Source organism: Gracilinanus agilis, chromosome X, assembly GCF_016433145.1.
Source record: "Gracilinanus agilis isolate LMUSP501 chromosome X, AgileGrace, whole genome shotgun sequence".
NCBI lineage: Eukaryota > Metazoa > Chordata > Mammalia > Didelphimorphia > Didelphidae > Gracilinanus > Gracilinanus agilis.
This window is the reverse complement of record NC_058136.1, coordinates 8,425,264-8,439,078: the sequence shown is the minus strand read 5'-3', so window position 1 is coordinate 8,439,078 and position 13,815 is coordinate 8,425,264. Positions and strand designations below refer to the sequence as shown.

Below are 13,815 nucleotides of genomic sequence, written 5' to 3'. Positions count from 1 at the left end.
CCCCCCCCCCCCGTTAGAATGTGAGCTCCTTGGGAGCCGGCTCTGGCTGGTTGGCATATATCTGCATTCCTGGCACTCAGCACAGGGCTATGCACATAGCAGATGCTTAATAAATACTTTGCCATAAATTAACTAATTTATTCCCTCATATGGCCTGCCTCACAGGGGTACTGTGGGAGATTCTCATGTAAGCTTTGAAGTTGTAAGAGCCAAAGCAATGGGAGCTGCTGCTTCGAAGTGACACAGCTTAGCCCCAGGGTTTTTGCCCTTTAACCCTCCCCTATTTATGATCCCCCCAACCCTGGTTCCAGGTTTCCCAAAGGGCATCACATCCTGAACACTTTGACTTCTGTCGGAGTTGATGCTGGCAGTGGGGGGAAGTTCTGGAGAATCCAAGATTTCTGTCACTCTTTACAGATCCCAGATACTAAAGTTTCAGACTCTGAAGGGACCTCGGAGGCCACTAAGCAAGTGCACTCATTTTATACCTTTGGAAATGGAGGCTGGGCTAAGGGGAGTGACTTATCCAAGGTCACACGTAGGATCATGCCTCCAAAGTTCAAGGGGACCAACCTCAGAGGCCACTTAGTTTGATCTCCTAAGTGTACAGATAATAAGGAAATGAGGCCCAGAAAGGGGACGGCACTTGCCTAAGGTCTCACAGATATTAAATATCCAAGTCGGTAGATATTATGTGGTGAACGGCTAATAAGTATCGAATGGGACATAAGAAGTAGCAGCTTGATATTAAAGATGGGCCAGTAATTAGAACAAATTCGGTGCATTTAACAAGGCAACTGAGTGGATCGTGCTTCCTCAAGGATTCAGAATTGAAGTTTTCCACAACAAACCTGTTTTTCCTGTATCATGAACGTCAAGAAGGCTGCTTAACTGGGAATTCTGACTGAAATAACATGTTGCGATAGGAGTTGGTGTTTTTACTCGACTATCAATTATGCAGTACCTGCGATGTACATGCAAGGTGTGGTTCTTAGTGCTGGGAAGAAAGAGAAAAAAGAAAATGGGCCTCTATTCTACTTTACAAAGCCACTGTGGGCATCTCTGGGATTTGGCCTGAAAAGGGAGGAGGGCAGAAGCCACAGCACCAGTCCTCCCCTTTCTTTCCCTGCTGGGTAAGCTGATCTAGCATGGTACGGCATGAAGAACCCTAGAACATGAGTTCCAGTCCCCACTCTGCCCCTGACTCACTTATGTAAGCATAGGTAAGTCGTTTCTCTTCCCTGTGCCTCAGTGTCCCCATTTGACAGATCTGGGGCTGGACTACATGACCTTTGAGGTTCCTGCCAGCAGCACGAAGAGTCTTTGAACCCAGTTGTTCTCCTGGGAACATGCAGAGTACGGCACGCCAGGGAACCTGGTGGTCCAGACAGGCTGGGCCAGGCCTATGTAGTGGTAGTGGCAGATGCCTAAGATCCAATTCCCAACACAAGCTGCTGAAAGCAGGTGGCCGTTTCTAAGGCCATAACGTTCTGAAGAGTTTACATAATGGGGCCCATTGGGTGGTGTTGACGTTTGTTTTTTAAAAATAGCTCCTGAGTGCCCCAAATATCAACCTTGACTATAATTTCTTTGGAAAAGAAGAAACCATTTTGGAAGGCAAATTCAATCCCTTGGAATCACTCCTCACCACTTCACTAGCACCGACCAGGAGCCCTCTTTAAAAGCTTTCTTCCAGTCTGTCCTCTGCCACTGGTGGCCTTGGGATTCTCCATTATACGCTAAAGGTTCAGGAGAGAGCTGGCAGAGCTGGAGCCCTGCCCAAATCCAGGGGATTAAGCAATCACCGGAGGCTCGAAAGAAGGGTGGCCATGGCCGGGCACCTCCCCTCCCCTCCCCTTCCCTGGAAGGCCCGATGCTGCAGTCAGTGAAGGCAAGGCAGGCTCTTGGCCAACCTCAAATGGTATTCCTGAGGTTGGCCGCTGCACGACCTGGCTGAGCTCTACCTGGCTTCCTGACCCCGAAGCTGGTTCAGTTCCCTGGAACTGACTCCTGCCTACATCCAGGTCTTTGCTGTTAGATTTGGCCCTGCCTCCTTGCAGAATCTCTTCCCCAGGGTGCATCCTGGCTGTGCTTAGAGGTCTGTAGGATTTAGATCTGGACAGAGCCTTCTAGATGGCCTCAAAGACCTAGAGCTGGAAGGGGACCTCTGAGGCCCTCTAGTCTAACTCGCTCACTTTACAAAGGGGGAAGCTGAGGCCCAGGGGTGGAATGAGAGGCCCAACATAGACTCATTCAGTTGGAAGGGCCCTTAGAGGCCATTCAGTCCAACCCCCATTTTACAGAGGAGGAACTTGAGACCCAGGGAAAGGACTTGTCCAAAGTCGTACACTGAGTCAGGAGATCATGAATTTAGATAGGAAGGGACCTCAGAGGCTATCTAGTCCCAGCTCCTCATTTTACAGATGAGAAAAACAGGGCCCCAGGGAGTTTAAGTGACTTGAAGTTCTCAGGTGGTAAATGTGTAAGAGGTAGTAGTATTGCAACCCAGAGCCAGTCCCCTCTCTACCTCGTTTCTGGATGGGGAAATCAAGACTCCCTGAGGAGTAGGCACTGACTCGGGTGATGGTTTCGATTTGGAGGTCCAGTCCCCAGTGCAGCGTTACCATTGCCGTAGTCCTAAACACATAGGACAGAGCCAGGAATCCTGATCCTCTGGGGCCTCTGCCTCAGGCTGTCTCAACATCTCCAAGGGCTTATCCACAGTGCCTACCTCGTCTCCTACTCAGACTACAACTGAGGAACTCTTCCTTTCTCTGTGGGGGTGGGAGGGGACAGGACACGACACAGAGGCCTCCCCAGATCCAACGGGGCCATGGCATGTCATGCCAGCAAGGTGACTACTTCTCTCCCACACATGTTCTCTTTTCCCCTCTTTCTTCTGGCAACTCTGCCCCTACCTGTCTTGTTCTCAAGTGACTTGCATACTAGTAGCATTCAGAGGCCCAAAGAGTGAATATGCACATCACTCACCCTCTCCCCTGGCTCTCTCTCCTTCCCTCCATTCTATCGCCATCGTGCCACCTTTGGCACAGAGATGATCCCGAAGGAACAGCTAGGAGAGCAGGAAACACTTGACCTTTGAGGATGTGTGGAGAGTCACTGAGCCCTGGCATCCTGAAAGCTGGGTTCCAGTCCTGGCTCTGCTACTTACTGTGTGCCCTTGGCCAAGTCATTCAAACTTATTGAGCATGTTTCCTCTGTGAAAATGGTGGCCTGGAGCAGCCAGAATGCTCAGGGTCCCTCCAGCTCTATATTAAATATAGATCCTCTTATACTAGAGGAGCCGAGAGTTTTATGGTCAAAGGCTTCAATCTCTTAGGCTCTGCTAGTCCATTAGCAAATTGGTCTGCCTTAGTCTGGCCCTTCTCTGGGGGATTCACAGACCTGGGTTCATCCTGTCTGCCATATCCTGGCTATGTGATCCTGGGCAAATCACTCAACCCTTCAGGGCCCAGGAGACCCTTGAAAATTATTATCACCTCAGAGAGCACATGAAATAAGCCCTGGCCTGCAGCTGAGCTTCCTTCCTGGCCAGAGAGATCCAGTGAATGCATCATGAAGCCTCTCTACAGAGCCCCTAAAGGGCCAGATGGATGCTCCAAAAGAGCTGGAAAGACTTACTATGGGCAGGCTTTGGAGGAGGGAGCATGGACGAAACATCCCCCCACCAAACAAATGTGGCATCCACTGGGATGCCAGAGCCTAGCCAGCCAGGGCATCCTGCCATCTGCCCACAAGGGACCCTGCCCATTTCCCACCTCTTGCTCAGGGAGTGCTCATCAAGTTAATATTACCATTGCTACTGGAGAGGACTAGTCTTGTACCAATGGTTCCACTCATCCTCCTGGTGATTGCCCAGACCAAAGCTCCCTCTCCTGTCTCCTACTCAGACTACAACTATGATTCTTGGATTTGTTCTCTACCCTCCTCCACTGAATGGAAGCCTCTCAAGGCTCTTTGCTTTCCATTTTTGTCTTTGGATCCCCAGGACCTAGCAAAGTCTTGTTTTTTGCTTTGATTGTTTTTTGATTGATTCAATGGCAAACTCATAGGAACATAAACACTATAAATGTAGAGCTAGAAAGGACCTTAAAAGTCATCCAGTCCAACCTGCTCCTTTACAGATGAGACCACTGAGGCCCAGAGAAGTTTTTATCTTGCCTAAGGTCACATAGACAGTGATGTAAGCAGGACTTCAACTCAGGTCCTCCCAATGATGCATGCAATTTTCAAGTTAAACTGGCATTTTTGTTCCCCATGGGTGGCATTCCATTTCTAGCCTTCGTACCTTTGCACACGTTATATACCCCCTGCTTGGGGTGGTTTCCTTCCCCCCTCCATGCCTTAGAATTCTTAGATTCCTTTAAGGATTAGTTCAAGTACACCCTCTAAGATGCCTATTTCTTAGCCCTCATAGTGGTTGGTTCCACTCCTCCACTTGCTTTTTCATTGCCATGGATGTGTCCTGCAATTGCTCATCTCTGTACACTTGTTTCCTTTCCTCTCCCCCTTAAAGAGAAAGGAAGCTCCTTGAGGGCAGGAACTGTTTCCTTTGTATTCCTAGCCCTAGTAGCTTTATCAAAGCACATAAAGGGTGTTGCCAAATTCTTATCCAATTGAATTTGATTTGATTGACACACTCTTTGTGGTGGCAAAAAATTGGAAAATACAATGTCCTTCGATTGGGGAATGGCTGAACAAATTGTGGTATCTGCTGGTGATGGAATACTATTGTGCTCAAAGGAATAATGAACTGGAGGAATTCCATGTGAACTGGAAAGACCTCCAGGAATTGATGCAGAGTGAAAGGAGTAGATCCAGGAGAACATTGTACACGGAGACTGATACACTGCGGTACAATCCAACATAATGGACTTTTATACTAGCAGCAATGCAAGGATCCAGAGCAAGGCTGAGGGACTTATGAGAAAGAAAACCTGCCACATTCAGAGGAAGAACTGTGGGAGGAGAAACACAGAAGAAAAACAACTGCTCGAACACATGGGCTGTTGGGGATATTATTGGGGATGCAGACACTAAATGATAACTCTAGTCCAACTATCAATAATATGGAATTAGATCTTGATCAACGATATGTATAAAACCCAGCGGAATTATTGCATTGGCTACGGGGGTTGGGGGAGAGGGAAAGAATATGAAATATGTAACTAGGAGAAAATATTCAAAATTAAAAAATAATTAAAAAAAAGATTTGATTGACGGAAACGGAAAGCACTGGGGAAGAAAGTTGAATGGAAGCTTACCCCATAGACAAGTTCTCCGACCATGCCATTCCATATTTTTGTTTCGGGATCCCTGGCACCATATTTCCCATCTCCAACAATGGACAACTTGTATTTGATCCTCACATGCTTGGCTATTTCATAGGCTAAGTCAACGCAATAGCCTTCATAGCGCTCGTTGCCTTCTAGCTGTTCATGGTTCTTCTTGTACATTACGTAGGGAGATTCCTTTGGGATCAAAATGAAGACTAAAAGTTGACTCAAGCAAATGATTCTAGGAGAGATAAACACCTAACAGAAACATGGGTTTCCTTAGTTTGTAGCGGAGAAGGTTTGACTCGTGTGATCATTACATTGACTCATAGGCAAAAGTCACTTAAACTACAATTCGCTGGGCTGGACCATTATTCTCAGCACTCAGCAGCTGCTTGGAAAGCTTAAAAATCCGTAGAGGAGGTTTCTACATGTGGAATCCTGGAGCTAGACCAACTGTCCACATGTATAGCCCTCAGTCATGCAGAGGCTAATAGCCCTTGATGGCTCAGGGATTTGTAGGGCCAAGGAAAAAAATGGACTTTCTGAGGTGGAAGAAGGAAGTCAGTCAGCACTCACTAATCCACACTATCTGGGGAGAAAGTTAGCTGGAATTGGCAGAAAGTCTGGATTAGAGGATTTGGGGAAAGAAAATAAAATTCTAATGAGTCCGAATGCACCCAGTTACGAGACTTGGTCAGAAAAAGCATCTTCAGCGACAAGTCCTTAGGCCAGCTTTAAGAAATAGATAAGGATGATTTGGGGACCTCCGATTAGCTTGTAAACGAACAGTTTATTATTGGGCTCCGATTTCTTCCCTAAAAGTCCAAAGGAAAACTCCAACAGAGCCCCAGTCCTCTCTGCCCTAGTTCCCAATTAGGCATTGGTGGAATCTAAATGAACAAGTTTTGTCTGGACTCCGTCATCTTCCTCGAGCTCTATGAAATCGATTTGTCTTCTGCTCCCTACAAATGGACCAAATGGATTTCTGAAAAGCCCTTGTGGAATCCTTTTAGAGCAGGCTTTGAATGAATAATTATACTTGACATGTGGGAAGTGGTTTGTTTGTTTTTTAAATTTAAGGCTTTCATTTTGCTTGAATCCTTTCAGGGGGAGGCAAAGCAGGAGCTGTTCTTCCCATTTAACAGAGGGGAAAACTATGGGGGAGGAGTTAGGTAACTTCCCCAAGTGGCCAAACCTAGGAAGTAGCAGAGCTAGGCTTAGGACCCTGGTTTACTGGTTTTACATCCAGGGCCTTTCGCCCAAGACTGTGCTGTTTCTCCGAAAGGAAAGATGTTAAGTCTAGCTTTAGGGAAAGGGCACATGTAGGTGGCAGTGAATGAATGGGTAGGACTGGGCAGATGTGATAGATGGAACTACCTATTCGTTATTTTGACATTTTCACCACACTGAGAGGCAGTATGACGTAGTAAGCAGAGAGTGATTCTCAGAGCCAGGAAGCTCTGGGTTCCAGGTCCCCCGCCCCCTGACCCATTCTGGCTCTGTCACTCTGGGCAAGTCATTTCCTTCTCAGCACTCCAGAGGGCTCTGGGCATTGCTGAACACTTGCTGATCTGCACTGGCGGAATGAGATCAATGAAGTCAAACTCCAAATCCCATGCAGACTCATCATCTCAGTGAGCGGAAAAGCAACGTAAAGGATATTAGAGATGGGGACTCCCAGGTGAGGAAACTCCCTCTACCAATGCAGCCTCTCTACAATCTATAGGCTTCAAGGACTTAGCCAGGGTCACAGAGCCAGTCTGCATAAAAGCTAATGTCAAAGAAACACGGACAACATGGTTGAGTGAATAAAGTCAGGAAGACCCAAGTTTTATTCTCTGATCTTTGATACTGGTTACTTGTGTGACTATGGGTAAATCCTTTAATCTCTCTGAGTTTCAATTTCTTTATCCATAAAATGGACACAATAATGCCTACCCTCACAGAGTTGTTGTGAGATTCAAATGAGATACTGTTAATAAGTACTTTGCAAATGCTTAAGGTACCACAGAAATGTCAACATTCATCACCACCACGATCATCATCATCATTTATTGAGAGACAGGGCAGACTCCATCGGTATCCAGAGACCTAGAGGTAGACCCCCAGCACCTGGAATAGACCCCTCTGTGGAAAATTGATGGGAAGAAATGGATAACAGAAAGAAGAGTAGATATTGTTATAAAGGGAGTCCCCCCCCCCCCACATTGGTGAGCTCTCCTCCCTCCTGGAGCATGGTGGGATTGCTGTTAGATGGAGTGAGGCCTCATGGAGTTGTCTTAGTGCAACCCTTTCTCCTTGACCTAGAGCCATTCTACCAAAAGTTTTCAAACGATGACTTGGTTTCGCCAGAAAGGGAAACACCCTTCGCCCAAACAACTTACCAGAATGGTAGTCACCACTATAGTTCTGTTCTCAGAGGACGAACTGTCATTGCTGACTTGCTGATCCAAGAAAGGAACAAACCTTTCATATTCATTCCAGTAGCCAGCCTGCAAAGAGCAGACACATACCTGCTTAGCTATTTGTCTCATTATAAGTGATGGATGGAATTCCACAACTTTAGTAAAACCATTTGCATCTTTTAAAAAGTTGAATTTTAGGGGGCAGCTGGGTAGCTCAGTGGATTGAGAGCCAGGCTTAAAGATGGGAGATCTTGGGTTCAAATCTGACCTCAGACACTTCCCAGCTGTGTGACCCTGGGCAAGTCACTTGACCCCCATGGCCTACCCTTACCACTCTTCTGCCTTGGAGCTAATACACAGTATTGACTCCAAGATGGAAGGTAATGGTTTTAAAAAAAAGTTGAATTTTACAAACAGGCTGGATGTGTTTGGTCTCTGCCCTCCTCCCCACCAAACTCGCATGCACATCCTTGTGCAGAGGAAGGTGTGGTGTCTCCTCACTCTGGGGATTCTCACACCTCGTATATCTTGTGAAATAATTCATCCCACTGAAGTGTGAAGAGTGCTTCTCTTTTTTCCTACTCTTCCTATAACACTGTCATTGAGGAACTGTGAGGAGGCCCATGGAAGCAGGCAGTGGGATTCCTGCAGAAATGACGCAAGGCATGGTACTTACTGCTTAATAGCCCTGTTGATGTGCTTGCAAGAGAATGCTTAATGCTTGCCCCCTGCTCAGTTAAGAAATGTGGTGAGAGTTAAGGGGCCATAGCTGAGGCAAATCACCTGTCAAAGAGGTATCTAGTGGAAGGAGTTTTGTAGGCCTTGCCCAGCTCAGGCATTCTGTGTCATTCCATATTCCATGTACAATTGGCCCACCGAGCTCTGCCATTCTCTAAGCCTCAATGGAAGAGGTACTTCCCTTGGTTCTGAGGTTCTTGGGGGTCCCAGTTCCTACTGGGGATTTGATACAGATCAAAAGAGCCAGATGCATATCTTGCAATGTTGACAAAATGGCTGTCTTTCATTTGGCTCTTAGCGGTTCTTGCCCTCTTAAACCTATTGCTCTGCTGTGCTTGGATAGAGATGACCTTGAGGTGAAAATAGTTCCCTCTCAAAATATATCGAAATTCTACATTGATAAGAGAAATCGTTCCTCCCCATGGTGTTCTACTGTGATTGGTGAACCCGAGTCAACATATGGTCCACATTCTTTGGTGACTACCTTGTTTGTCTACTTACTTTCCGAGAGCCAGTAACTTTCATTTCGTACACGTCAATCGTGTAATTTGTACGGCGTCCGTAAGTATCAAATTGGATATTTCCAGTCATTCCTTGCACTTGGACCTGAGTGGAGGGGTGGGGAGAGGGGAAGGGAGAAAGAGAGAGAACAGTTAAATAGTGTGGCATTATTTGCTTTTTTATATAGTGGTATGACTAGATCCCCAAGGGTTTGATTAATTCTGGTTTATTTGGAGAACCTCCATTTTGAATAATTACATATAGTTTACCCAGCTGGAATCACCAGCTGCTTCTTGGGATTTGCTAGGTGTTATATATCTTTCCATTGAGAAATGATGATTTCAATGATCTCATAGGTGGCCAGAGTAGGTGGCCACCTACATCATATAATTAGACCATGATTTTCTCTAGCCCCATGCTGGAAATTCATACCATGAATCTCTGTGTAATAGCCTTCTGAGAACTGTAATTCAACTAGGCTAAGGCCCAATATGAGTGAGGAGAGAAGAGTCACTAGTTGCCCACAGTGAACTACCAGATCCTCACAAACTACATTCCAGGACACTGAAAGAACATGCAGTTGTGATTGTTGGCGACCTTTGGAAATCCATATCAACTAGAAGAGTTGCTGAGAATTGGAGAAGGGCAAATTTCCTGACTTTCAGAAAAAGGGAAGATAGTGGAGTCTGTAAGCTATAGGCCAGGGAGCATGACTTCAAATTTGAGTGTATTATTAAAGGGATGGTTAGCACGTCTCTAAAAAGGGAAGCAATGATCAGACAGAGCCAGCAAACATGGCTTCATTGTTGTCAGGGAATGCTGGACTAACTAGATTTCCTTTTCTGACTATGTTACTAAATTTGTAATCCAGGAAATACATGAAATGTAGCTTAACTTGGATTTAGCTCAATATTGGATCACTTCTCTCATGCTATTCCAAAGAAAAGGCAGAGAATTGTGGGCTATATATTGCATAGGCTTAGAGCTAGTAGAATGATGGGATATCAAATGGCAGCCACTAAAAGACTCAGGTATGTCTCATCCTGTTTGATATTTTTAATAGAAAAATGATGCTATAAACGGGATGTTTATTAGATTTGTGGATGATGTGGTGCTGGGAGGGATAACTGACAAGTTGGACAACTGAATTAGGATCTGGCCCCTATTCTTCTCCCCCCTCAAAGATCTTAAGAGTCTTAGAAAGGTAAGTTCAATTGGGCTAAGAGTCTAGAAATAAGGTAGATAGAAAGTCGTACATGTGGGCTAAAAAACTTCTGCCATACAAGGTTTGGGGGAGATATAGCTAGATAACAATTAAAATGAACAAAAACTGTAGGTTTCAGTGGACCACAAGCTCAGTGTGAGATGTTGGTGTGAAAGGGCAGACCAAAACATTAAAGTGATCGCCAACTCCATTAAAAAAGGCAGAGGGGGCAGCTGGGTGGCTCACTGGATTGAGAGCCAGGCCCAGAGATGGGAGGTCCTGGGTTCCACTCTGGCCTCAGATACTTCCTGGCTGTGTGACCCTGGGCAAGTCACTTAACCGCCATTGCCTAGCCCTTACCACTCTTCTGCCTTGATTCCAAGACAGAAGGTAAAGGTTTGAAAAAAAAGAAAGGTAGAATGTTCCGAATGAGGAAGGTCTCAGTATCTTCTGTCCTGGTCAGACTGCATCTCAGGGAGGAAATGGAAAAAAAGGAATACCTCCAGAGGAGGATGACCAGGAGAGTGAGAGGACTAGATATTGTCACTTGAGAAACAGTGAAGGAACTGGGGATGTTTAGCTTAGAAAGAGAAGATGGGGAACAATATGGCATTTGGAAGACTGTGACGGGGCAGAAGGATTCTAGTTATTCCTCTTGGCCCCAGAGGATAAAATCAGGAGCAGTGGGTAAAAGTTTTTGAGAGGCAGATTTAAGTGTGATGAGAAGGGAAACATTCCAAAAATTAGAGTTGTCCAAAAATGGAATGGACTGCCTTGGGAGCTACTGAGGTCTTTAAGTTGGAGAATGATTTGCAGAGTGGATTCCTGCTCAGGTCTGGGTTAGACTAGGGGGGATTCTGAGCTTCCTTCACACTCTGAGAGAAGATAATTCTTCAGAATTCTGCTCCCTTGGAGGTGTAACATGTTTAATTTAGTAGGAATTCATCTTTCTGTTGAATTAACTACCCATTTTCTCTTTAGGGATACTTCCCAGTCGTTCCAAATGGTTCTTCCTAGTGTTTTGAGCTAGCTAGGAGTAGGATGAAGTGGAAAGATGAGTAATCTTGTATCTAGAAGACCTAGGCTCTTCTCTAGTCCTAGATCAGCCACTAACTATGTGATCACAAGCAAATCCCTTCCCTGATCTGGGTCTCAGTTTCCCAACCCATTGAAAGAGGGGAGGGTGTTAACTTGCCACTCTGTGCTCTAAGTGATTCTGATTGAGACAGGTAGAGCAATTTCTTTCCCCATTTCTCAAGGTGCACTGGTGTGTTTTGGATTAAAGGTGCTCCGTAAAGCTAAGCCATTATCATTACCCACTCACATTACTCATTTGGTGTGTAGGAGCCGAATACTTGGTTTCAAAGAAAAAAAGAGTCTGTCTCGTTTCCCTAGTATGGAAGGATGACATTTTTTTATCACTTATCAAAAGTGACAAGCTGTCAGGCAAGTCAGTAGAAGTAATGGACTTCCACTGCAGACGACAAGATGGATGTCACACATTAGGGAACATTTTGGTAAGGGGAAGAAGGGTTTGTTCGCCAGTGGATGAATTCCGACGGCATGGCATGGAATGACTATTTCCAGGGACCTTGATACCCCTTATCAGAGGAGCAACAAACTCCCAGGATTTCTGAGTTTGAGTAGCCATCTCATTCGAGCTGTATGTGGAAAGTAATTCCCTCTACCACATCCTGGAAAAGTAGTCACCTGGACTTTGCCTGAAGACTTTAAGTGAGAAGGATACCAATGGACGGCCCCTTCCTCAGGCGGCCCCTTCCACTTTGGGGCACCTCTCGTCGGGAGGAAGATCTCTTGCTAGCAAGCTTAAACTTGCCTCAAAAATGCAACTCCCACACATCACCCATGTTTCTTCCTTCTGGGGTCATGCAGAGCAAGTTGAATCACTCCTCCACATGACAACCCTTCATATACTTGGAGACAGCTCTCACATCCCCTTTAGAGGCTTAGGCCTTCTGTCTCCAGGCTAAACACCTCCAGCTCCGTCATGCTGTGGCCATTGGCTTTTCTGGTCTGACTTTGACAGGAAAGGAGTAGGTAACGCAGAGTCACTTTAACAGATGGTGAATAAGGCCGTTTGTTGGAGGTTCTGGTGGTAGGGAAGGTCTCAAGCCTTCTGTGGGAAGGCTGTGTCTTAGGTGATGCAAGTGGGATGAGCAACAGCAATTGAATGGATCTAGCAGACTCAGTGAAATGCCATTGGGAGGCATTTGGGGAATGTAGGGGGAAGAGGGAGTGCGTGAGTGTGTGTGCATGTGTCTTGCACGTGTTCAGTCATTTTTCAGTTGTGTTCTACACTTTGTGATCCTGTTTGGGGTTTTCTTGGCAAAAATCCTGGAGTGCTTTGTCATTTTCTTCTTCTCTGGTGTCATTTTCATCTCCAGTTCATTGAGGCAAATAGGGCTAAGTGATTTGCCCAGGGTCACACAGCTGGCTTTTGAGGTTAGATTTGAACTCAGGTCTTCCTGACTCTAGGCCCAGCACTCTATCCACTGTACTACAAAATGATATAATAATTACAAACCATTTTCATCTGTTTATTAAAGTAGATCTTGTAGGGGTCTCTACTAAGGTAGTCTTTTTTTAAAAGACTGATTTGAGTTTCCACATAATGAAAGTAATGGAACACAATTTTAAAAGTCTATTATTTTTAAAGTCATTTTTACTCATTTAATCTGATCTCCCCATAGTCAATTACTTAGTTGTATAACTTTTTTTGTTATTTTGGGGTTTTCCAGTTTTTCTAATTTTAAAGATTTATTCCTTTGTACTTGATTTAGGATCACTATTTTGTATGTTTTTTTTTTAGTCTTTAAAATCACAGTCTCAGTTTATTGATTTTTTTCTTTTTCCATTTTGTCATTATGTTTTCAGAGATATACATTTTCCTCCAATGACTGTTTTAACTGCATCCTGTAACTTTTGGTCTGATGTTTCATTATCATTATATTTAAAATAATTGTTTATTAGTTCTATGATTTGCTCTTAGACTCATTCATTTTTGTTGCATTATTGGTAAAGGACACTTAGCACATCTGCCTTTTACATTTGTCTATGATTCCTTTATGGTCAGTTTTTATCAAGATACCACAGGATGCTGGGAAATATATATATGTATATATATATATATATTTTAATTTTTGTTCAGATGCAGGCATAAGTCAATCAAATCTAGCTTACCCCCAAATTCATTCAATTCTATATTTTTCTTCTTGTTTATCTTCCTTTGGTTAATTCAGCTCCGAGACAAGAATATTAAATTCTTTCACTATCACTGTGTTATTATCAGTGCTTTTTTTTTTTTTTTGCAATTTCCTACATTGGCTTTTAAGAACTTAGCTGCTGGTCCATTTGGTATATACACCTTTTGTGTTGTTATTTTTCATTGTCTGGGGTACCTTTAAACATAATGTAGTCTTCTTGCTCGTCTTTCTCAACTTTATCAATTTTTACTGTTGCCTTATCTGAGATCATTATTGCAACTCCTACTATTTTTAGTCATATGAAACATAATAGATTTTTTCCATCCCCTCATTTTCACTCTTTTTATGTCTTCAATGTAGTTCTTGTGTGAAGCAAATTGTTGTTTTTTTCTTATCTACTCTCCTATTTCTTTTTTTTTAGAAAATTTAATCTACTTATATGT

The 13,815-nt window shown here is 44.4% G+C and overlaps 1 protein-coding gene across 1 annotated transcript in view; it reads right to left on the bottom strand.

Annotated features, from left to right (window-relative positions):
• Positions 1 to 1,281: 1,281 nt before the first annotated feature.
• LOC123253484 (glutamate receptor 3-like) overlaps positions 1,282 to 13,815 on the bottom strand; it is a 121,043-nt gene continuing 108,509 nt past the window's right edge. Inside the window, exons 6-10 of the mRNA XM_044682670.1 lie at positions 8,945 to 9,049; positions 7,685 to 7,792; positions 5,286 to 5,492; positions 2,577 to 2,637; positions 1,282 to 1,490 (exon numbers count right to left, since the gene is read on the bottom strand). Coding sequence (XP_044538605.1) covers positions 1,282 to 1,490; positions 2,577 to 2,637; positions 5,286 to 5,492; positions 7,685 to 7,792; positions 8,945 to 9,049 — 690 coding nt within the window. The remainder of the gene's footprint in view (positions 1,491 to 2,576; positions 2,638 to 5,285; positions 5,493 to 7,684; positions 7,793 to 8,944; positions 9,050 to 13,815) is intronic.